Source organism: Hypomesus transpacificus, unplaced genomic scaffold (assembly GCF_021917145.1).
Source record: "Hypomesus transpacificus isolate Combined female unplaced genomic scaffold, fHypTra1 scaffold_138, whole genome shotgun sequence".
Taxonomy (NCBI): Eukaryota; Metazoa; Chordata; class Actinopteri; order Osmeriformes; family Osmeridae; genus Hypomesus; species Hypomesus transpacificus.
In genome coordinates, this window is record NW_025813712.1 from 506,867 (window position 1) to 532,125 (window position 25,259).

Consider the following 25,259-nt stretch of genomic DNA (forward strand, 5'->3'; position numbering starts at 1 on the left):
GACTCAGTGAAGCCTTTGTGTCACAAAATAGACAACCCATTGTGTATCTTGAAAGAAACTGCACAAAAAAAGGCAGAGTTTCATCATCTAGTTACAGAGGTAAACATTCTGGTTTCTGTTCCAGCATACCCCATGTGATATGTTACCGACCCCACTGCTAATCGCCTGGAGAGTGGCCCTCAATGTTTACGTTCCACTATCAGGACTGTATGTTATGTCAACACAACATCCCCTCCTTTACATCCCTGTCAAATGTATGTCGATCCCAGAAACCTCTGAGTAGGAGGGGGTCAACACAGACGGTAGATTTACACCAAAGTCACAGAGGAGTTATGCACCTAAGGAACCAGGGGTACACTGAATCCCGTCGCCTTGGAAACCGGGGCGGCACTGGCAGGTGAAGGAGCCTGGAGTGTTGTAGCAGACTGCATCCCAGGGACAGCGGCTGTGCTGGCACTCATCTACGTCTGTGTGTTCAAGGAGCAATGGACAGGGAGGGAAGTTGCACAAAATTGAAGGATTTTAGGAAACCAAAAATGCAACGGGTAAACTGAATACATTGTCTTCCTCTTTTACAGCCTCACAACAGAAAACAAGCAGCAACATTCACACACATCCCATAGGGATGTATAGACATTACAGCAGTAGGTTGGTGGCTAGCCAAAAGCTGAAAGGGGGGAGAAGAGAATGAAACGCATGTCCAATGAGTTCCACAGCTGTAGGGACGAATTTCTGCATTTCCTGTCCAGGTGGGTGCATTTCCTCTCACAAGGGGCCTCGGTGTGATTGAAATACAACAAGGAGAACTCGGCTCTTATACAGACAAGTGGAACAGTGGAACAGATAATACATCATGCTTTTCATCAGAACTAACTGAATCCAACCACACATGAATGAAGCTATCGCTTTACCTTGGCAGGCATGGCCATTGCCCACAAAGCCAGGTAGACATGAGCAGATGTAGGCGGAGCCGCCCGTGTAGCTGCAACTGGCCCTCTCTGGGATGTCACAGTCATGGGTTCCCCTCTGGCAGTGGTCAATGGGACGGTTCACTTCTGCACATGGGGGGGGGTAGAGGGAGAGGAAGACTAGGTGAATGCATAGCCCTTGTGTTTCACTAAACTCTGGTTTGTTTCCTCAAAAGACCTAAACCATGAGAGACTGGGTCTCGGACTGACAAAAAAACACTAAACATACACTGCAATATTCTCTATTTAAAAATCACAAACAATCACATAGAGGACATCCATAGAAAACAAACAGTTTTGAACACCTGTTTATGCAACAAGCTGTGGGATTAACCAAATAAATCACACACTCACCCACACAGCTGTGCATGCACATTAACACAAAAATGCACACCCTTACTGAGATCTTACATACCAACACAGGTCTTCCCATCGTTGGAGAACTGGAAACCATCCACACACTCACAGCGGAATGTTCCGGGCTGGTTGTTACAGATGGCGTTCTGGTCACAGATATAAGGAGACTCCCTACACTCATCAATGTCTGCAAGCGGGAACAAATAGACTGGATATGCACACTTGTATAATGTCAACATATTTAAACTTATACCGCTATATACCGCTAGAGAAGTGTTTATTTTCTAATTGAACACACCCTATTTGTGATGTCTGCTCTTTACATACAAGCTATATTCAAGACATAATACTTTATTGATATAACAAAATGTTGGTGCATGGTAATTTTATGTAGATGTTGTCGAAGACAATGTATAAAACATGTATGTGGTAAACTCTTTCTACTGTTCGATTATTGAAATTGAATCACTCTTCAGTTATACTTAGGTCAAGAAGGTCTTAAAAAAAATCCAACAAGTACGATTTAATCAAATTTTCTTTGAGAGCCTTAGATTACCTTGAGATGTTTTGTCAACACACTTCTGACAGGATGCACCCAGCAATCAAAAACAGACTTTTCCCACCACCCCCTACATCTGATCTGCCCCTATTCAAAATGTATTTTAGTTGAGGGCTCCAAACCATTTCTTCAAATGTGCAGCTCATTTGTGTTATTACTTCATCATACAAAGTCTGTGATAAAGATACTTGTACTTTTCTTTGAAATTAAATAAGCCTTTGAAGACAGATGTTGGATTATAGGCTTTGATTTTCATAATCTTTTTTTGTTGACAAAACGATATGCAAGGAAGATGTAAAGAAGTCCGACAGCAGTCTCAATTCCTTTTCTTTACAACTCCTCCCTTCTGTAAGAGCAGATCCCTATCATCACATTGCAGAAACAACCTCTGTTTTCTGACCTAGATGAAGAAACTGTGGTCATTCCCTGCAACTTGAGATGGAGATGTTTATGTTAGGATGTGTCTATACATCTGTGAGATTTTATAAGTGAAGACCTGGCCAACTTTAAGGCAACTAAGAAGTTGTGAACAGCACTATAAATGAAACAATTAAAAAACATGTTTCCATGTATGTATGTCCGTCTTGATTTTTTTTAAGAATATTGTTTTTACAACAATAAGTTATTCCAACATTTCCCCCCAAAAAATGATACAGTGACATTAACAATACTTAATACTAGCCCCCATTTTACCTTTGTTATTTGTAATGAATTCCAAATACAACCATGCCGGGTGCAGCCCAACTATTTGTTGTATGCTTTTAATTTGAGACCAATTAGGTTAATATGCAGGCTGCCTACCGTAGCACGAGTGACCATTCCCAGTGAAACCAGTGGCGCACTCGCAGGTGAACTGGAGTCCCTCGACTGGTCTGCAAGCAGCGTTTGTGTCACAGCTGTGTCTGCCGGTGAAGCACGGGTTCTTCTCTGGAGGGCCACCTGTCAATAACCATGCAACATCACTATACCACGACCATAGGGTCTTATGTGTCTTGACTAGCAAGGCTAATTTGGGTTATGTTATCCAGAGGGGAGAGAAGGCATTCATTTCTGTTTCAATTGTTTAAACAATGGTTGAGGTCTGCAAAGCGTGGCACCCCAGTGCAGGAAGAAAAGCCCGGAATTGGAGTAGGAGCAGTTTAGGTGGGGTCATTAACAATCAGTACTTCCACTTGTGCACCCTTGACACCTGGCCTCTATCCCGGATGCAGCAAGTCTAAGGTGGAGGGAACTCCCAATAAGGATTGACTCTTACCCTCCCTTCTGACCCTCTCTCTCTAACTCTCTCTCTCTCTCTAAAAGGGGGCCAGGGCAGCCACAAAGTAGAAAGAGCTAGACAAGGATTCCCCAGAAGCATTTTTAAGTACTGTGCCCCTCCTGTTCTCCCTCCTACCCCTGGCATGCCTCAAATGCCCCCCACCCCATTCAATAGGCACTATAGCCAGAAAAATATTATGACTCCACACTCGCCATTTCGTAAACACAGGCAGTAACGGTACGTGTCCACTACAGCGTTTTTTAACACTGCACCGCTTGCCTTCCCACAGTTCACCACACTCGGGGGCATGTCCGACAGGTTAATACAGAGTTGTAGACTAGTTCTCTAAGGTCACTGTTGTAGACATGGCCAAGCGTGCAGACTTGGGTTTATGTCCTCACAATATTGATCAAAATACCTCTTTACATTTATGGATTTAGCAGGCGCTTTTATCCAAAGCGACTTCCAAGAGAGAGCTTTACAAAAGTGCATAGGTCACTGATCATAACAACTGATTGACCCAAACATTGCGGGTAGCCAAAACATGAAGTATACATTGTGAAAACCAAATGTGTCCCAAAGGGAAGAACCATAACAGCATGTAGTTAAACAAGTTACAACTAAACAACATGAACCTCAAATCCAAAGAGTATTATTAATTTGCATTAAATGCTTGGTTAGTAACTAATCTTATATTATTATTTTGAAGAAAATGTAATTATTATAAGGAGGAGTTGTATGCAAGAGATTAAGTTGTTATCACAGTGTTACATGTTTCTGCAGACAAAATACACCTGAGGTAGAATAAGCTTTCCAACAATATACAATTCATTTAAGTTATTTCTTAACTTGCTGAGACAAATTACAATAAAAGATGATAACAGACCATGATTTAATGTTTAACACAACATTTGTGTAAAAATACACAAAATTTTACTAGTGCAAGATTACACTACATGTTACGCCACTGCTCACTCAACCAGTCATGTGTCGGCTGGGCTAGCGAGGCACAGAACAGTCACGTAAGCTAATATGACGAGACTGAATTTAAAAGTATAAAAACACACCAGGGACAGTGACAACATCAGCAATCCTGCACCATGCATTATTATTTTTATGTAATCTTTAAATTCAGGCTTGTCACATTACCCAACTTTGTTCTGCCCTTAAAAGTAATAAAGGGGTCATTGATTGCAGAACCGAATTTACTTTGTCACAGTTGAATTAACAATGCTAACGTATCCTGCCTGTATCTAGCATTGGTAGAATGTGTGATGATTTAGTTTATTGGCAATGGGGCTGGCACTAACGTTATTTCATGTTCCTGACTGTGTTTCATTCAAATAAATAACCTGTGTTGTCATGTAAATCTAAAATTCAAGATGCATGTTTGTCCAGATCTATTTTTCAGCAAGATAGCTAGAGCTAACTGAAGCTGAGTTGAATCACGATAGTTTGTTTGCTAAGCTGTAGTGCTAACGCTACCCACCTAAGTCGATCCTGTTTGCTTTGACAACAGAAGTGGAAACAACTAACGTAATCATTTCCAATTATATCTTGTCAATCTGTTGAAAACCTACAGCCTACATTGTAATAGGTTAAATGTATATTATTAATATTATTTAAATGTCCTTATGTTTACAGTAATTTATTGGAGGGGACAAATCAAAATTTTCCCAGGATGGAAGGGGTTGTGTCCCCCCCGGGATTTCCGCCTATACATTTTGAAGCTCTATACTCTTATACTATACTAATAATTATCAATTGGAGTATTACTGGAAAAAAACAAAAAAGCTGCTTGAGAAATAAGCAGACAGAAGGGCTGCATTATGTATTTGAAGGTTATACTGTCAAACTGACTGAAGAACGAATAACGACGTGAAATAATTCAGATAGCGTGGCTCATTGGCTGGTCAATTCCCATGATGCAAGGGGGTAAATAGTGTTAAAATTCGTTTTCCCATTTGTTCAAAATACAAATGTAACTTCATGAATTGTGTTTTTATAATGTGTCTGCTTAGAATGTAGAATGTGTTGTGTGGTAATTGTCATTGTTGTGCTGGTTTACCATTGTAACCATCTGTCAAATGACTGTTACGTTTGATAAGAAGTGCTGGATTATTGCAACGTGAGAGCATACGCAGTAAATAGCTTCTTTCAGCTAATAATCTGCAGTCTCATTCGGCGAGGGCCCACGTTTTCGTCAAGGGACGCAAGATCGGCGGCGTTTGAGGGGCCCCTAAACATTTAAATATATTAGTAAATCATAATAAATGGACATTTATTAAGTGTACTTCTTGAAATACTTACATTAATTGAAAGTGCGCTTGAAAGTATTCCAAAGTATACTTTGAGGTAGGCCTACTTCAGGATGTATACTTCCTGAACTGAAAGTGCACTACACAGGTTACTTCAGAGTATTCAAAGGTATATTTTGAGATACTAAAAGTGCACTACACAGACTACTTTACAGTATTCTAAAGTAAACTTCAAATACACTATAAGTGTACTAAATGACCTAAAAACTGGGCCAATTCCGTTTACTTAGTAAAAAAAAATAGTATATAAATAAGTGCACTGCTAGTATATAAATAAGTACACTGCTAGTATACTTTAAGGACCATGATAATAGTATACTTTTTATACTTAAGTATACTTACAAATTTGAAGTATACTTATATTTTGTAAGGGTGAACAGGACTGGGTGTGCAGCCACACACGATAAGTTTCTCCTCCATCCTGAAACTGTGAAAACTAGAAATGTTTAGAATGGCCAACGGTTGCTACTTTGCAAGAAACCAATCCGATTGGCCAAGGCCAGCGTTTAACGCATAAATATTAATTTGAGAAAATCCAGCTTGCTCCACTCCGCTCGCCTTCCCACAATGCCCGACGCGCGTCAACACCCGGTTCCATTGACAATGAACGTAACGGTGCGTGTCCACTACAACGGAGTGGGCGGGGGCTTCCAATTCATTGGCTGTTTATCAATCCACGTTTTTCTCCGTTATTGTGTTCTTGCAAACTCGTTTGACGTAATCTTTCATTGCCCAAGTATGGTTCCAATCCAAAGGACACAAGTCGCCAATGACTCATTTATGATTCATATTTCAGCTAACGGTACGTGAAAATCTGCATCTGAATTAAAATGTGACCAAAAATGGGCAGTGTAGATGCTGAAAATGTGCTTATTTTATTGATGAAATGGCAAATTCGTAAATTTGCTCCGACTTTTCGATAACCTAGCTAGCAAGTCCAGGGTATTGCGCAATAGCAAAGAAAACCTGCATCTCAATTCATTCTCCGTCCTTGCGGTTCTTGGCAAGAACGTTCTTCTCAAGAACGCAAGTACATTCTAGCGTTCTTCAGATTGATAAACAGCCATTGTCAACGCTCGCGTAGGGCATTGTGGGAATGCGAGTGGAGCAACCTGGATTTTCTCAACTTTATGTAAATGAGGAGCATTAAACGCTGGCATTGGCCAATCGTTCGTCATGGTAAACATTTTCTAGGTTTCTCAGTTTCAAGATGGAGGGGAAACTTATCGTATGTGTGTCTGCACACTCAGTCTTGTTTGATACGTCTCTGTACGATCGCAGAAACGTTAACAAAAAAAATGATGCCCGGCGCAGGATTTCCGAGGCCACATTACGTAACTTTTTTCTGTGCTAGCTGCATAGTCTAGCTCACCCGGCACACGATTGTCATTCAACGTTGAAATGCTGACTGGCAGTCACTCGCTAGCCTTACAGTAAATGTGTAGTGGCTAGCCATAACGTAGCGATAGATTTGCATAGTTCGAGTAATATATTAAAAGTTTAGTACACATGTCAATGTTTATTCTGATGAATATTTTTTTCCTTGCGTCATGTGTGTAAAAGCTGTATTTTGATCGAGACAGGAGCTTTTATATTTATATCAATAATGATTGATATAACTGATATAACTTGTACTCTTCTCCCTGTACACCTGCTCTTCTCCCTGTACACCAACAGCTGCACCTCCAGTCATCCGTCTGTCAAACTCCTGAAGTTTGCGGACGACACCACCCTTATTGGGCTCAACTCTGGTGGAGACGAGTCTGATTATAGCTGGGAAGCGGCCAACCTGGGGACCTGGTGCAGCCAGGACAACCTAGAGCTCAATGCTCTCAAGACAGTGGAGATGGTTGTGGACTTCAGGAAGAACACAGCCCCACTCACCCCCATCACCCTGAGTGACTCCCCAGTCAACACTGTGGAGTCCTTCCGCTTCCTGGGCACTATCCTCTCCCAGGACCTCAAGTGGGAACTGAACATCGGCTCCCTCATCAAGAAAGCACAACAGAGGATGTACTTCCTTCGGCAACTGAAGAAATTCAACCTGCCAAAGACAATGATGGTGCACTTCTACTCAGCCATCATTGAGTCCATCCTCACCTCCTCCATCATCGTCTGGTACGCTGCTGCCACTGCCAAGGACAAGAGCAGGCTGCGGCGTATCATCCGCACTGCTGAGAAGGTGATTGGCTGCAATCTGCCTTCCCTCGAGGACCTGCATAACTCGAGGACCCTGAGGCGAGCAAGGAAGATTGTGTCCGACTCTTACCACCCTGGCCACTCCCTGTTTCAGTCACTCCCCTCCTGCAGAAGGCTGCGGTCCATCAGGACCAATACTTCACGCCACAAAAACTGTTTTTTCCCTTCCGCTGTTGGCCTCTTCAACAAGGCCAAGGGTCCACACTGACTAAATGACTTCCTGCTAAAAACACATTACATCTACACAATTCTACCTTGTACATTTGTATCTTTTGTAATATTTGTATTTTCATTATGTAATTTAGCTACTTATATTTTATTTCTGGCAACTTATATTTAATTTTATTGTATATTTTATTTAATTATAATAAAAAAAATAAAAAATAAAGCTTGACATTGAAAATGTACGTTTTGGTCGAAAACTTGAAAAATAAAACCATGTATTCAAAGAAAAAATGAGTGTACCAATTTATTGTACAGGTTGAATGACATTTCTAATAAATTCTGGAATTGCTTTGAATAAGTTATACATTTTCATTTTTCACTTTCATATTTTCACATAGTTTCACATTTCATGTTTTCAGATTCAAAAATACTTTTGGCCCCGATTTTGCGTAGGGGGCGTGGTTTAAACTCAGAGTCAGGAATTATGAGTGACAGCCTAACAAAGAGGTAAAAGATTCGGCAGTCGGCATGGCGTCCGCTCCGCCAACCCAGTCTCATACTTCTGCGTATCTATGATACGGGTTTACCCATCTATTTTGCGTGCCATATATACGCCAAATTGGAGATCACTAATTAAACGTGTGTGGTAAATATTGAGATGATAGTTGTCTCGAGTTATAAAGAGTTAAATCAGAATTCATTTTTTTAAATCTCCACAGCCCACCCTTCCATAGCTGGCAAGAACCTGGCCATATTTCCTGTGTGTGTGTGCCTATCTTTTTTTCTTACTTTTATTTACAAGAATGCTGCTTGGTGTTGGTGGCAAATAATAATTATTGGTTGTTATTTAAAGGTGGTTGAGGTGAAAATTACCCCACAAAAATGTATAAAAAATAAATTTGGAAGCTTCGATATTGTGAATCTCCGTAAAATCTGAGTCTGAGTGATGACGGATAATGGATAAAGAGTTAATGAAGTTCTGCGAGTGATAAAGGCGCATTTTCTGTTGATAGAAATGGATGGGAGGAATTTGAGTATAAACTGCACACAAAACTGCGATTTGGCGTATATATGTAGAGAGTCAGGTGACTGAGCGGTGAGGGAGTTGGGCTAGTAATCTGAAGGTTGCCAGTTCGATTCCCGGTCGGTGCACATGACGTTGTGTCCTTGGGCAAGGCACTTCACCCTACTTGCCTTGGGGAGAACGTCCCTGTACTTACTGTAAGTCGCTCTGGATAAGAGCGTCTGCTAAATGACTAAATGTAAATGTAATATGGCACCCAAAATAGATGTGTAAACCCGTGTCATAGATACGCAGAAGTATGAGACTGGGTTGGCGGAGCGGACGACATGCCGACTGCCGAGTCTTCTGCCTCTTTGTTAGGCTTGTCACTCATAATTCCCGCCTCTGAGTTGAAGCCGCGCCCCCTATGCAAAATCGGAGCCAAAAGTCTGAAACTGAAAAGAAAAAACTGAAAAATAAATAATGAAACTCAAAGAAAATTTTTGAAGCCGTTAAAAAAAGTTTTGAATCGAAAACATGAAATGTGAAACTATGTGAAAATATGAAAGTGAAAAAGTATAACTTATTCAAAATAATTCCAGAATTTAATCGACATTTTATTCAACCTGAAAAAAAAAAAGTACACTTATTTTTTCTTTGAATACATGGTTTTATTTTTCAAGTTTTCGACCAAAACGCAAATTTTTAATGTCAAGCTTTTGTTTTTCGACTAAAGATTTTTTCGAATTAACTAAACATTTGGCCCTGATTTAGCTCCATTAAATCCGTCCCGCCCCCTGGATCACAGATAGGAAACGAACATCGGAGCGAACATTTTACCAAAGAAATGAGAAGTTGGCCTAACTGTTGTCTCTAAATGTAAGTATAATCTTGGTCAGTGTTAATGCGTCCTAAGACTAGATGAAAGGCAAATTATGTAAATTATCACAAAGTTGAAGAAGAGCTTGACGAAGTCAAATAAAGCTGTGTTTGCGCTAATGCGAGCTAACGCTGCTCCATTGACTTCTGTGTTAAGGAGCTAACAAGTTAGTAAAAAGGGTAGCGTCGGTATGTCGCGGTCCACAGTTCACATTTTAATGCATTTACTCACAAGGCATTGTGTGTAGATAAAAAAATGTGTTGTACATATATTTTTAGGAAACAGTTGTCAACAAAAGAGACAGCCCTAAAACCGTAATATTTGTTTTTCTCTACAGATTTTTGTGGAAAGAGAAGACAGCCAGTTAACACAGACCTGCTCCAAATGGCATAACCTTTTGAGCTTTGGCTATGAAAATTAAGTGTGTGTACTGAATGCATGTTAATAAATACATTTGACTGATTTTCAGTGGAGGCCTTTATCAGTGGGTATAACTTAACAAAAAACTGTTACTTAAATAGGGCATTCATTTTCACGGTGTTTGCTGAAAAAGAAAGGAACGTGCAAAGAAAATGAACATTGATCAAACAGCAGTGAAGCTTAGCTATATCTGTATCAAACAAAAAACCTTTGGCAGCAGTTACACTTAGGCTGTTCAAACCTTTACATGTAATCAACCTCAAATCCACCTCTGAGGTTGGATCTGGGTAATCCTGATTTTTAGGATCAAACTGATCCAGATTTCCCATCATGCGCGCAGATGGCACTGGGGACGGGGGAACATGTTCCCCCCAGATTTCTAGCGACCCCGATCCTTCCCCACCACTCTCCCTACGTAAGGCGACAAGCATCAGTTAATAACTGCACAGCTGTTTAGGCAATGTTAGCGTCAGGGCCGGCCCAAGCCTTTATGGGGCCTTAAGCAAAATTTATTTGGGGGCCCCTCCGCGTCGCCAATTATTATAATTTTTTCTTGATTACCGTATTTTCTTTTATTAAATGTATTACACATAATTTTTTCCATCAGTTTGTTGCGCCGTTTATTTGAGGGCAGCGTTTATTTGAGGGCGACGTATACTTGAAGAAATAAGGTATTCTATAGGCTAGCTGCACTAGCATGCTAACGTGTTAGTTCGCTACATTAAATGTTCTTAAATAGTTTGAACAGTACGGTCTACTAAATCACTGATTAAGCAACGAGCAAATGTCAATGTTAGTTAGACTAGCCAGCTCTATCTCATCTGCTTTTTATTAATGCTGATTTGCAAGGAATGCAAGAACAGCTAGATAGCAAAAACACCTAGACTACCTTCTGTAGCCTGTAAACTAGATCAGCTTTCTAACGCAAGAGCACCTGCTTCTCCAGTTCTTTCAATAGCTAGGCTAGACTGCTATTCGTTTTCTGGCTATTTTTTCATAAGCTTCCATAATGCAGCCTATCCTAACCCTAACAGTGGACTCCTAGTGCAACACAAGAGAATGTTCATTAAAATGACATGCTGCTACTGGGTATTTCAGGACATGCTACTCCTACCGTATTTCTGAGGCGGCGTTTATTACACAATGTACATTTTTGGTGCAGCATTTAATCGAGAGCAGCGCTTAATTGAAGAATCACGGTACATCAAACTGTAATTTAATGTGTTCTTGGAGGCCCTCTGGTGGCCATGGGGACCCTAAGCAGCCGCTTAGTTCGCTTATGCCTTGGGCCGGCCCTCATTAGCGTGTATTAGCATATGTAACGTTGGCCACACAAAAGTACTACAACACTTTTGAGAAAAAAAGTGCATTATTCTTATTTAAAGTATTTTTGGAGCCGGCGTTTGTGCTTTTAGGCTTGGCGTCTTCCTGGTTGTCATGGAGATGACGTTGGTAGGCCCGTTCGGCTGCTTAAAATTGAAATGTTTGGCTCGCTCCCTTTCATTCAGTGCTCGAATTACGTGGTAGCCAGAGGGAGCCGAGCTCCCATACAGAGGACTGGCTCCCATGAAAGCAACAAAGTAAAAAATCTGAGGGGGTCTCTCATATCTGAAGGTGTCTGCCATATGTTGCATTGTAATTTGATCTTAAACAAGGCTCATTTTCCATCCCTGTGTGCCGCGGTCTCTTACCATTAAAGACGTTAAATTAAAATATAGGCTACTACGGGAGGTACTAGACCTGAGCCTTCCACTGCACTTCACCACTGCACCACTAGGCTATGTGTGAGCAACCCGCATACGATCGATTTGACAGCCCTTGCAAGTCCGAAGAAGTCACCTAATACACCTTAAATATAAATATCACTGTCAGTTATGCCACCGAAAAAAAGACCACCTAGGTTGAATTCATATTCGGCCCTGACAACAAACATCAGTCACATGCTCCTGACCACAAATCAAGTTTCTCTCCCTATACCTGTTATGTCTAAGCTGACTGACGCATCCCAAACAACCTCCCATCGAACAAGAACATTCAAACAGCCTCCTGCAAGGACATGGGCCTTGCACAGATCTGCACCCCCCGGATGAATTCCCTTGTGATGGAACAGCTCAGTGACATAGACTTTCCCAAAGAAAAGCTACGCTAGGACAGCCACCATGCTATTTCATAGACATACCGGTCATCATCACAAACAGAAAATGGCATGGTAAAATGCATGGTTACAAACCTGAAACTAGTGTTAGAAGTCACAGAACTATCCATATTCTTCCAACAGATTTATCAACCCCTGTTTTATCTGTTAATACCCCACAGATGAAACTGGCCCTTCTCAATGTTAGATCACTAAATAACAAAACATTTCTAGTTAATGATCTGATCAAAGAAAACAACTTAGACTGCATCTGTCTAACAGAAACCTGGCTAAACAATGACACGGCAACAGCAACTCTGATAGAAGCGTGTCCGCCCGAATACAGCTTTCACCAAGTTTCTAGGAAATCAAAAAAAGGTGGAGGAGTCGCAGCAATTTTCTCCTCTAAACTGTTGTTCAAAATTACTGAGCTAGGTGAATTCACATCATATGAATATCTTGCTATAGAGCTCAAAATCGAATCAATACTTTTTGTTATTATATATCGGCCACCCAAGCACTCGCCAATATTCATACAAGAATTCTCTGCACTATTATCACTATGTGTCACTAGATACGACAAAGTAGTTTTAAACGGAGACTTAAATATCCAAGTAAATAAAAAAGCAGACCCAAGAACTATTGAGCTCTTAAATCTCCTCGACAGTTTCGATCTAACTCAACACATAACAGACCCAACACACCAGCACGGAAACACACTAGATAATATTTCGATAACTGATCTACCCCTCTCAGACCATCATTATATACTTTTTAATGTGGAAATCATCCTAACAATAAACACAAAAGAATTCTTAGCCAAAAGAAGAAATTTAGACGATACGGCCATGATGAAATTTTCTGAACAATTCGCTCTATATGAGCCAACTAATCATGATTGCTCTCTGAATTAAATGGTAGAGAACCTCAATGATGCACTATTAACTGTGTTAGACTCTGTTGCACCACTAAAAACCAAAAAGAAGTGCACAAGCAGAACCTCCCCATGGCTGAGAAATAAAAATGTTAGTGAAACGAAAAGAAAATGCCGTGCAGCAGAGAGAAAATGGAGGAAAACAAAGATCACTATCCACTACAATATCTACAAAGATACACTAACCACCTATAACAAAACCACCCGTCTAGCAAAGAGAGAATATTTCTCCAACATTATTACAGAAAATGCCAGAAATTACAGAGTTATTTTCTCCACCATTGACCAGCTGTTAAACACTGTCCCTGTCCCACCCCCTTCCTCAGCAGTTAAATGTAAAGAGCTTGCTTTGTTCTTCAAGAACAAAATAACTTTGTCAGAGCTAGTCAGAGCTAGTATAATTAATAGTGGGGTCGAAACTGACATCAGTAGATTCTGCAACATAACCATGAGCACATTTACCTGTATCACACTTAGTGAACTTTCCAAAATTGTCAGCGAATGTAACTCCACAACCTCAGATATTGATCCTATACCCACAACATTCTTTAAGCGAGTGTTTGATAATGTCTCAGGTCCGGTGCTAGAGATTATAAACACATCCCTTAGAACTAGCGTCTTCCCAGATGCCTTCAAAACAGCTGTTGTAAAGCCCCTTTTAAAGAAACCGAAATTGGATAACGGTATACTTGCAAATTACAGACCAATATCAAACCTTCCATTTATAAGTAAAGTACTGGAAAAGATAGTTTTAGTCCAATTAAATTCTTTTCTTGAAGAAAATAACATCCTGGAAGTCTCGCAGTCAGGTTTCAGGAAATATCACAGTACTGAAACTGCTCTCACCAAAATAATTAGCGACCTCAGATTAAACTCTGATGCAAATAAAGTCTCTATCCTTATCCTGCTAGATCTTAGTGCAGCATTTGATACCATTGATCACGACATCCTAATCAATAGACTGGAAAAGCTTATTGGGTTCATGGATAGTGTATTGAACTGGATAAAATCATATATCACAGGAAGGAAGTTTTATGTTAGTTTAGGAGGCCATAGGTCCAAGAAACATGAGAACTGCTATGGGGTTGCTCAAGGAAGTTGCTTAGGTCCATAACTTTTTTCTCTTTATACGTTACCACTCGGCAACATAATCAGAGAACATAACATAGATTTCCATAGCTATGCAGATGACGCACAACTATATACGATGCAACGGCCATCAATTCCATTACCAACTGCCTGTTGGCAATAAACAAATGGATGAATGATAACTTTCTTAAATTAAATGAAGACAAAACCGAAGTCCTACTATGTGGCCCCAAATCCAAAAGAGAGATGCTTACTAAGAATCTAGGAGGCTTAAACCACTTAGGTCTTAAACCAGAGTTGACGAGTCTCTGTGTAATCCTGGACTCAGATTTGAATTTCAACTCTCACATAAATTAAGTGACCAAAACAGCTTTCTTTCACCTGAGGAATATAGCAAAGGTACGACCATTCATGAACCAAAATGATGCAGAGAAGTTAATTCATGCTTTTATATCCAGCCGGCTGGACTACTGTAACGCACTTTTCACTGGTCTTACCAAGAAAACCACTGAAAGACTACAGCTCATTCAAAATTCTGCAGCTAGATTATTAACCAAAACTAAAAGGAGAGAACACATTAGTCCTGTCCTAGCTACTTTACACTGGCTCCCTGTTACCTTCAGAATTGACTTTAAGGTCCTTTTCCTCATATACAAAGCTCTACACGGACAAGGACCTAGCTACATTGCTAACTCCCTTATAAACTACACACCAGCTAGAACACTGCGATCATCAAATGCAGGCCTATTAGAGGTCACCAGAAGCAGTCATAAGAAGATTGGTGATTTGGCCTTTGCTAATTATGCCCCAAAACTATGGAACAAATTACCCATAATTATTAGGGAAGCAAACACGCTAGACATTTTTTAAAGACAGCTTAAAACCTACCTTTTTACCAAAGCATTTAAGTAATTTTATCTCAGAAGGGTTTTACTACTTTTATTAGTTATATTATTGTTGCTATTTTTATTATTACTTTTATCACTAGTATTATTGTTTTTATTGTTTTTATTGATTTTATGTAAAGCACCTTGAGCTACAATTCTTGTATGAAATGTGCTATATAAATAAAGTCTTACTTACTTACTTACTTACAAGTTTCGGTTTTACCACCAAAAACTACAAATAGTTGCAGATTTAGAATCAGAAAATATGGCACTAGCAACAGCTAGTTCTAGCCAGGCGACTAGTTTTACTGAGGCAGAGGACATGAAGAAGAATTTATGAAGGTAAATATCGGTGGTCTGGTTCAAATTATGAACCATGAATGAACCATGAATGGTCTGGTTCAAATTATGAACCAGACTATTACAATCAACAATATGTTGCATTCATGCAAACTCCTCACCTTTGTGGGGGGGGGGCTAGATCTACATTGATCTAGCCTCTTAATTATGCTCTCAAAGTGCACTAGATTAATGCGTTTAACTTTAAATTTTAAGACATTTTCTACCGGGGGAGCATGCCCCAAGACCCCCTACAGGGTCGGGGGTTCACCGTATCGTTCTCACTTTTGTTACCCCTGACCTGTTTGCATGTCGGTTGTTGAAATTACTTCCAAGGAATCCATTTATGCAGCAACAAGAAAATATATTATATATGTGCATTTCTCAAGTTATAGCCTAGGCCTACCATGCGCATACTAAGCAAAAAAGCCACTTGCGCTTAGGCTATTTCATTGTATAGCCTTGTTCGGCTATGCCAACATTTTGATAGAGAGAGACCAACTTAAAGACAGAAAGATCATTCGAGCACTGCTCGTAAAGACACAAGACAGACTTGACAAACTAGATAGATAAGACAGACAGCCCAGCAATATGTTCCGGGAAATTAAAGGAGGATAGATGTTTTTGGGAGCTATTGAGTCTGCTTCTAGAGGGTAAATTTGTTTGGCTGGTGAGTTTTTTTTTTTTTTTTCGTTTATTATTGAAAAAGAAAAAAAAAAAAGTAATAATTGCAGAGGGAATTTCGAATATTGAATTTAAAGTGTACATTTCATTTCACATTTCATACTATTTAGGCTGTACTTATTTTTATTCATGTAAATCTATTGTTTAAGTGTTTATACTTTATACCGTTTACATACACATTGTTATATTTGGAATAATTTACATCCTGCTGAGATCAGCAAATGTTTAAATAAAACATTTGCAGAGGGCATGAAGTTTTGGTGCATGATTGACATATGTTCAAACATTGCATATGTTCAAACGTTGCATGTATATATATATATTGCATGTATATATTCCAACTCAATTAGTTATTTTGTGTAATATATATATACACGTAATATATATATATATATATATATTACACAAAATAACTTATCATTTGCTGACAGCTTGGTCCCCCCAGTTCCAAAATTCCATCTGCACCCCTGTTTCCCACTAAAGTTTTGAAATACAGCAGTCTTTTATCCGGATCAAAGGCAGGATTGGATTCCCGAATCTGAATCATCAGGATCAGATTTGCTTTGAAATACCAGTTTTTAGGATCTGATCAGGATTTAATCCAATCCAGGAGGATTAATCCTGTGAGATCATTTTGAAATACCGGCCCCTGGGGACGTTCGGTGACGTTCCTATTTGGTCCCCTATAGGTTATACCTATACGTTATCCTTAGGAAGTCCTTAGGACGTTCTCTGGACGTTAGTAAAGTTCCTAAAAGGTCACAATTTAGTCAGTTATAGACATTTATTTTTAAATTCCAGGAACGTCCCTGGTTGGTTATGATACGACATTATGTTAAAAACCTTTGGGGGACATTTGGGACGTTCCAGGAACGTTCCAGGAACGTCCCTGGTTGGTTATGATATGACATTGGCTGGGTTTCCCAGATCCGTTAAGAAGCTCTTAACGCTAAGAGCTTCTTAAGAGCGTTCTAAGAACGTTCGCTTAAGAGCTTCTTAACGAATCTGGGAAACCCAGCCATTATGTTTAAAACTTTCGGGGGTTCCATAACGTCACTCGTTGGTCATAACGTAACCACCTAAATTCCGAATGGATATTTTCGTTTGTGTGTCATTCTTTTATGTGACTTGCTTGAGCTATAGCCTACTGTCACTGTGGAAACTGTACAGTATTAAATCAATTGTTTTATATGGTACCAGTAACTTGCATTTGAGCAAAGTAATACATTATAGTAATAAATAATTTTGTGAAGTACCATCACTGAAACAAAACATCTAAGCTGCATCCAAGCACCAGCCCGCATCTCTAGAAATGTTCCATACTAGCCTATTACAACAAATCCCTGCGGACGTCATCGATTGTGACGTGAACCCTGTTGTTGAGTGAAGAAGCCGTTGAGAGACAGCAAAACGTTTTGATACCGCATCCTTCATTTATAGCTATAATACCGTTTGATAATCAATTTGTGTAAATATATCTTCAACTTAAGTTTTAGTGTTGATAGTTTAGTTCTTAATTATTGTGTTTATCATTTTGTTTTTTAGTTGGCTAGTTTAGAGTAAAGCGCACTCCTGTGAAGGTGGGCCACCCGAAGGACAGAATTTAAGGTAAATATGTTTTGATTAGGGCTTTCAAAGTTAATGCGTTACTAACGCGTTAACGCAATCTCACTATAACGCGTCAAAAATAAATAGTGCCGTTAACGCGGGTTTCTTTTTGACCCTGGGAATTACCTGTTTTCACATGAGTTTGACTACCGACCGTAACTGAATGATGGAGAGAGGGCTTTTAGATGGGAAGTTCTATTTCAAGAAGTTGCGAGACGGCTCTATTGACAAAACTAAGGCTGTGTGTACTGATTGTCAGGCTGAGTTTAGTTATCTCCAGAGTACTTCCAGCCTACACTATCAGATGCAAGCAAAGCACACAGCTAGCAGCAGTAGTGTTGGCACTGTAGCAGTAGCAGCAGCAGCATTCGCTCCTGTAACAAATGTCAGACAACACTCCCAAAAGAAGCGAGCAGCTGACTAGGTTCACAAAAGACAAATTGTCTTGTTCAATATTAAGGTCAATCTGTGGTTGCATTAGTATCTGAAGTATGTTTGAGTGACATTTGAATATTATGGAGCAGGATATTGTAGTACTATGTACTATGAGACAACATGTCTTAAATGTATTTTATTTTCCAGAAGTCTAACTTTGTGGATGTTTATTATAGCTACAGCAGTATAGTTTGTGAGTGAATAAAACTCCTTCACAATTTAAGTTAGTTAAGCCTATTTGAAGTTTTTAAGAACACCCTGTTAATGTTTTGTTTTTTTATAATTTACTGGGGTAACATTTTAATAGATTAAATAGTTTGCGATTAATCATGTGAAATAATGCGATAAAATATTTTAATCGCTTGACAGCCCTAGTTTTAATACATACTTTAGCTCTACTATCCATGTATTTGTATGTTTATCCAATGAAATAGCCATATCGAAAATTAATGTATATTAATTTCTTGCCAATTTGAGTTGGCACTGGTTTTCTAAGTAGGCTAAATTGAGACGTCGTATCGTCTTAATTTGTACAGTAGCTAACTAACAATGTTATCGATAGCACTAGCTAGTTCTAAATCGGATGCCTACACACTAATGGTGTCATCTCTTTAAGGATACAGAAAATACAAAACAATTGAGGCTACTATTGGACAGGTGAAGGCTACAGCTAGTCAAGAGCTAGTCAAGTAGCTCAAAGAATAGCAAGCTACTTTTGGACAGTTAAACTAGAGCTACAATGAACCAAGACATTTTGCAAGAAAAGTATCATAATGACAGTTGGCGGTCATTGCCATAGATATATATATATATATAAACACTAGATGTCTTACGGCGGAGTCTAGAACGTCCGCACATGACGGCCATCTTGCTACAGTGAACTTCACCCATAACATTTGGTTGGTGCTTCATGTACTTTTTAAATAACCACAACTTGCTCAATTTTCAACCGATTTTTAAACGGTTTGGTTTGTTATCAACGTCAGAGCTGTAGCTATGCCACTGCATACTTATGAAAAATTATGTAATAAAAAACAGAAAAAGAAATTTAATGCAGTGGCATAGCTACAGCTCTGACGTTGATAACAAACCAAACCGTTTAAAAATCGGTTGAAAATTGAGCAAGTTGTGGTTATTTAAAAAGTAAATGTAGCACCAACCCAATGTTATGGGTGAGCGAGTTCACTGTAGCAAGATGGCTGCCATGTGCGGACGTTCGACTCCGTTGTCTGGCAACGCGGACGAGACATGTAGTGTTTATATATATCTATGGTCATTGCCACTTAGCGTCATTGTTGTCCTGGTTATGGACTCAGACGCTCATGATCTCTTAGTTACTGTTGCTACGTTGGACAAATGTTCACGATGAGTAGATGAAGGAAAGTTGATTAGTTAGATGGTTGTAAATATCTGGATAATGAAGGTCAGGGAAGCTTTCCGTTTCACTTGTTACGGTCCTAAAAATAACTCCAGGAGCATTATATCGATAAAATGCAATTCCACTTAAAGTTCTTTGCATTTGATCTGCTGTCTAACTGTAGCTAATTCATGTTGCAGGTGTTGATTCCGGACAAACTGGTGGAGGACAAGGAGGAGGGAGAGGATGAGGGAGGAGGGGTTGACACAATTGAAATATAAGAAAATTAATTCAGGCTTTTAAAATGCATTTAAATAAAGTGTTTGTTTATACTGTAAATCGTGTGTTTTTTTCATAAGCATACACATAATAAGTTACAATACACAATTGTTATTGTGTATTGTATGTTATACAATTAAACCTGTTATACTTAAAGTTGATACAAAAAAATTAAGAAGTAAAATTACATTGTTAAGTTTAAGTAAAGACATTCAGTTTATTTTTGCATTATAGGCTACATTTTACGAGGTAATATGCATTTTATACTTTGTATACAATAAATATCCATTATATGCATGAATGTGACTACAAATTAAGGTTGAGAAATTGATTCTGCATTTGGTATGCGAAGGTTATCAGGATGTCGCAAGGGAACGTCCCTATGACGTTGCATACAAACGTCCCCTGAACGTCCCCTAAATGTTATGAGGACGTTACATGGACATCCAGGGGACGTTTGTCTGCGACGTCTCCGGGACATTCAGGGGACCCTACAAAAAAAAGTCATGGGGACGTTCCCTTGCGACGTCCTAATAACATTCGGGGACGCTCAGGGGACGTCCTGGGGACGTTATTTTGTTAGCTGGGGTGGACATGCACCATTAGAAGAGTCACAACGTCCGCTTATTAGACAGCTGCTAATTAGAGGGGGGCACGTTTGAAGTTCTCAGTTCCTGCAGACCCCCATCAGCTCACGCAAGAAATTCACCACAGGTGTTCCACTTTTTTCTCTTAAAACCCCAGCTGAGTGAAGTTTGTATAAGCCTCCTGCACTACCCTTCCCCCCCCCCCACTGGAGCGCTTCCTTTCATCCCTTCATTCACACCTCCCGCCGCTGGTAAATAGCTTTATGTGAACTGCAATGTGGCCAATGGTTAACCCGAAAGCCGTTAACAACCTAACCCCTTATCAAAAGGTTCTTAAACGGAGAAACTGAAGCAATATGTTGGATTACAGATGGTCAGATGGTGTTATTTGTATGTCACTAATATTTAAACAAAGAAAAAAGAGAAATTAGTAGTATGTACTGCTTGTGAGTATTAGGAGTGAAATAATTTCACTCGGAAGGAGACATGCTACTGCTGCAAATTCCATCGGAATGTATAGCGGTAAAGCATTAAATCCTAAGATCTTGCTTCAAACCCACGCACATAGCTTTCACCGCCCAAGCACCGGTCAAGCATCAAACGTTTGTCTTGAAGACTTTTAGCCAACCATGTACAACAAATCTCACATACAGGGTGAAAGCATTGTGCGTGCATCACAATTTGTGAGATTAATAAAGGTTTCTTCAGGTTTTATGTTCTTCATCAACATGCATAGCAGATCGTAGTAGGTTCCATTACAACTGCATGAACAACTGCATGAACTGGATTAGTTTTTATCTGTGAATTTCATTAGTGGTGTAAGAAATTTGATTTGTCAAAAAACAACTAAAAAACACCTGTCTTTTATAGAAATTTTGAAATGAAAATCTAAACTGGCACAATGACACAAACGATTCACAGGAGTTCAAAGCAAAGTGGTCACCACTCACTGTGAACGGAGCCAATCTTGTTGCTCATGGCATAACGGATCAATTGGTTGCTGGTGTCGTACATGACAAACACCTGGTCAACACTGAGCAGCTGGGTGGCCGGGGATGACCTGAAGGACTCGTTGTGCTGGCAGGTTTGGAAGGTGATGGTTTGGCGCCACTGGTAGTTACTGGTCTGAACACTTCCATTGGGCAGGCTGACAGTGTAGGCACGGTTGGAGGATGAGGTGATATCTTAAGAAAAAAGATTGGGGACATAGAGGTTGGCGTGGGGAACAAAAAACAATACTGCGTCACCATTGATGAGAGGCGTACTCAAACACTCATTATTACCTGCTGAATCAGTTACAATTCTATTTATGTTTAGTAAATACATTATTGACCATCTTTGGTTTATCTCCGGGAAACATAATTTTCAAGATGGAAAATCACAAATATCACTAAACTTTACGTTGCATTTTTACATAACAAAAATGGTACAGCAGTTGGTAAACATAAAATATAACTTCTAGGATCCATTCGGCTAACAAAATTTGACAAATCTTTTCAAAAATAATTCCAGAATAAAACTGAAGGAATAACCTTACGGTTGGTGGTGTACTGGTAGATCTCCTTGTAAGGGTCTATCTGCACTGAAGATCCTCGTGGTACCTCGGGCAGTCGGCCCTCCAGCTCGGTACTGACCACTAAGTGGTCATGTTCGTCAATACCCTTGAAATCCTGCTTGATGGTCAGCCTCTCATTGCCTGGCTGAAATGTCACCTCAGCCTGCCTAGAAAACACACCACCTGTGTGTGTGTGCAAGAGTGTAAAAGGGAAATAAACAGGTAAAGCTAAAGCTAGAGAATCAATAGGCATATCACAAAACATATTTTCTGATCATCGAAAGATTACTGGAAAACATATTTCCAGTGATTTCTGAAACTAAAAACAAAATAGACCCCACCCCTAGTAACAACTTTTGTCTGTAGAAATAATGTTTTAAAAATCTTCAGTATAATTCTGTTCACACATTGCCAGACAGAAAGTGAGTTATGTATTTGAACGCACCTGTGAAAGTACCAAAGTACCTTCTAGTAAAAGCCCAAGCTGAAAATGCTAAAAACTACAGGCTTTGTAGTTTACCTACAAAAACCAGAAACATGCATTTAACATGCCATTATATTCTACATTGCCCTGCTTTAACTTCGAGCCATAAACCTTCAAGCAATGAGGTGGAACAACATTTCAAGGCAAATGGTGAACCAAAATACGCTACCAGGTTCTTCAAGTCTTTCTCTCTGAAGCTTAATCTTGTCTAAGTTGAAGCAAAATATATTACCCTTATCATTTATAACAGCTTTCAAAAGGCCTGCTTGTAGATGTTTAAAACTAACTGCAGTCAAAACCTGTGGTTTGTTTAGCATTTCCCCTTATTTCATAACAGTATTTCCCAATGCCATCTTCAACATTAAACCAAAACAGTTGAGGGCCATACCAATGGAAGCAAAGCCGTTCTTGTGGCCTGGCTGCTCTAAGGCAAAGGCCCAGCCGATGACCCCACCGAGAGATGACAAGGGCTGCAGCGACGGTCCTAGGTTCCCAGGAATGGTGCTGATGGCTACGTAAGCCCTACCATCATTGGCCACAACATACGCGTGCAGGTCGTTATTGGTGAACTCCACTGGCGAAGGCGAGTTGCCCACAAACACTTTGCCGTTCACTTTCCCGTTCATCCTCTGTGGTTTACCTGTGAAGTTGTACGAACCAATGGATGTTTGCTTCAGCGGAATAATTTATTTGTTTTTAGTTCATAGTTCAATAACTCAATGTCATCAACATTTCTAGATATATGCTTATCAGGAGACTTACAATAAATAACAAACCTGACAAACCTTTTTTTTCTTAGTCATTATGAGGTCTTACCTTCAGCCACACAGTCCTTGCCATTGCCGTAGAAACCGGGCCTACAGTGGCAGCAGTAGCCATCTTTGTAGTCCCTGCAGTCAGCGAATGCAGAGCACTTGAGCCTGTTATTGGCACACCTCTCAAAGTTGTAAGCAAACACTGTTGAAATCAAAGGCAAACCCAGGAATGTATCATATGACATTTCAAGGCGGAACAAACTAAATACTGACCAATACTCTCATTTGTATCACAGATTTCCTATAAGACCTTATTGAGATTATTTTGCATTCAGTTGAGTTGACTGCATTCACTAACTGAGTTTTTATATGGATGGGTTGCCTTATGCTCACCGTTCACATCCAAGTCCTCATCCTCTTCCACTACTACCACCTGAGGGTTCTCTGGCTGGGAGCGTGAGGGTATTGACTGAACTGGATATCTGGGCTGGTACTGCACTGGGCGAACGGTAAGAGGCTCCTCCTCTGGCTTGTACATTGGGAACTCTACTTTCTGTTGTTCCTCAGGTTGTCTGGGTGACACAGGGACAACGGCCCCAGTGGCAACACTCCCAGGCTCTATCTCCTTGGGAGGCAGGTCGGTGACCAGGCCTGGGGAGATGGAGGTGAAGATGGGGGACGTGCCGATCTCGTACACCCACACACCTTGTCTGCCTGAGTTGGTCTGCCTAGGAGGAGATACAAGGAATTGTAATGTGACCTGCTTGCATCAACAGTACATCTGTGACTAAGTATACAGAGTGAATGTCCTCACTCAAATGTTGAAAACAGTCAAACCATACTTCTATCGTGCGTCATACTTCATTGGTTCATAAACTGACAATCACATTATCATGTCAATCTTTACAAAGTGATCACTAGGCAGACACAAAATGACAGATGATGACAGCCTACTCGGGGAGCTCTCTGACAGATGACTCGTCACCGGTGGTGATGCGGTAGTATTCCCCCAGGTTGGTCCTCCAGAACCAGCCCTTCACCAGGCCTCGGTTGAACCCACCCTGAACGACCTCATGCTCACTCCCCAGTGGTGTGGACACATACTGCAGCCCATCCTTGGGATAGAACATGATTGCGTAGGAGGCAGATGCCATGGAGGCTACAACCAGCTGGAAAGTGTTCCTCTACAAGAAACCACAGGAGATAACATTCTTTTTAAAGGGAAGAGTACAGTGTCCAACAGGAAAAGTAATAGAAATTCCTCTTTTATAGTACTTAACCAATGACGTTTTAGAAACCATTCAATTTGGCATAGCAATTGCTTCAGAATTTTTTTTTGCAATTTCAAAAAGTTCTTAATTATTCATAATTTAATCCTTCTATATTTTTGAAAACCGGCAAAAAATTATTGCTACGCTAAAATGGGCTGTTACCTTTGTGTCTTCCCTGTCACCTCGCTCTGGGATACCGTTTGCCGCTATGTTCTCCCAGGTGATTATAATGGCATGGATGGGCTCAATCTCATCGTCTTGAGGAAAGGCCTCGCTGATGTGATTGGCTGTCTTCAAAAGCACGTCAGTAGAGCTGTCCTGACGGAAGTAAACCTTTCCCACTCCATCGCTGTTGTCAAGATCTCCAAGGAATGCTGCGATCATTCCAAAACTGGTTGGCATCTTTCCCAGGTACTCATCTTCTGGAGTAGGTTCCCCTACTGCAACAAAGCCATTGGTATTAACCTGAAATGTGAATATTTTCAAAAGCATGATTAGTTTCAAACTTTTTTGTTGTACACAGACGAAAATAAAATGTCTTTCAATCATCTCTTCATCGTCAGCAGAGATAGCTTAGCACTTGGCATTTCTTATCTATTGGACTCATAAGTTCTAGTTTCACGTAAACCCTAACCATAATTACAGAGGTGATTGGTGAATAGGGTTGCAAAGACAGCTTTTCTCAATCTCCCATGAGGACACTTCATGAGGTCCTTCAGCCTGATGCAGTTGAG

At 40.0% G+C, this 25,259-nt stretch overlaps 1 protein-coding gene across 1 annotated transcript in view; it reads right to left on the reverse strand.

Annotated features, from left to right (window-relative positions):
* LOC124488485 (nidogen-1-like) overlaps positions 1-25,259 on the reverse strand; it is a 43,927-nt gene that overhangs the window by 13,245 nt on the left and 5,423 nt on the right. The window contains exons 2-12 of the mRNA XM_047051102.1: positions 24,688-24,990; positions 24,209-24,438; positions 23,648-23,982; positions 23,316-23,456; positions 22,888-23,139; positions 21,998-22,198; positions 21,411-21,644; positions 2,686-2,823; positions 1,384-1,512; positions 912-1,055; positions 339-467 (exon numbers count right to left, since the gene is read on the reverse strand). Of these exons, the coding sequence (XP_046907058.1) occupies positions 339-467; positions 912-1,055; positions 1,384-1,512; positions 2,686-2,823; positions 21,411-21,644; positions 21,998-22,198; positions 22,888-23,139; positions 23,316-23,456; positions 23,648-23,982; positions 24,209-24,438; positions 24,688-24,990 (2,236 nt within the window). The remainder of the gene's footprint in view (positions 1-338; positions 468-911; positions 1,056-1,383; positions 1,513-2,685; positions 2,824-21,410; positions 21,645-21,997; positions 22,199-22,887; positions 23,140-23,315; positions 23,457-23,647; positions 23,983-24,208; positions 24,439-24,687; positions 24,991-25,259) is intronic.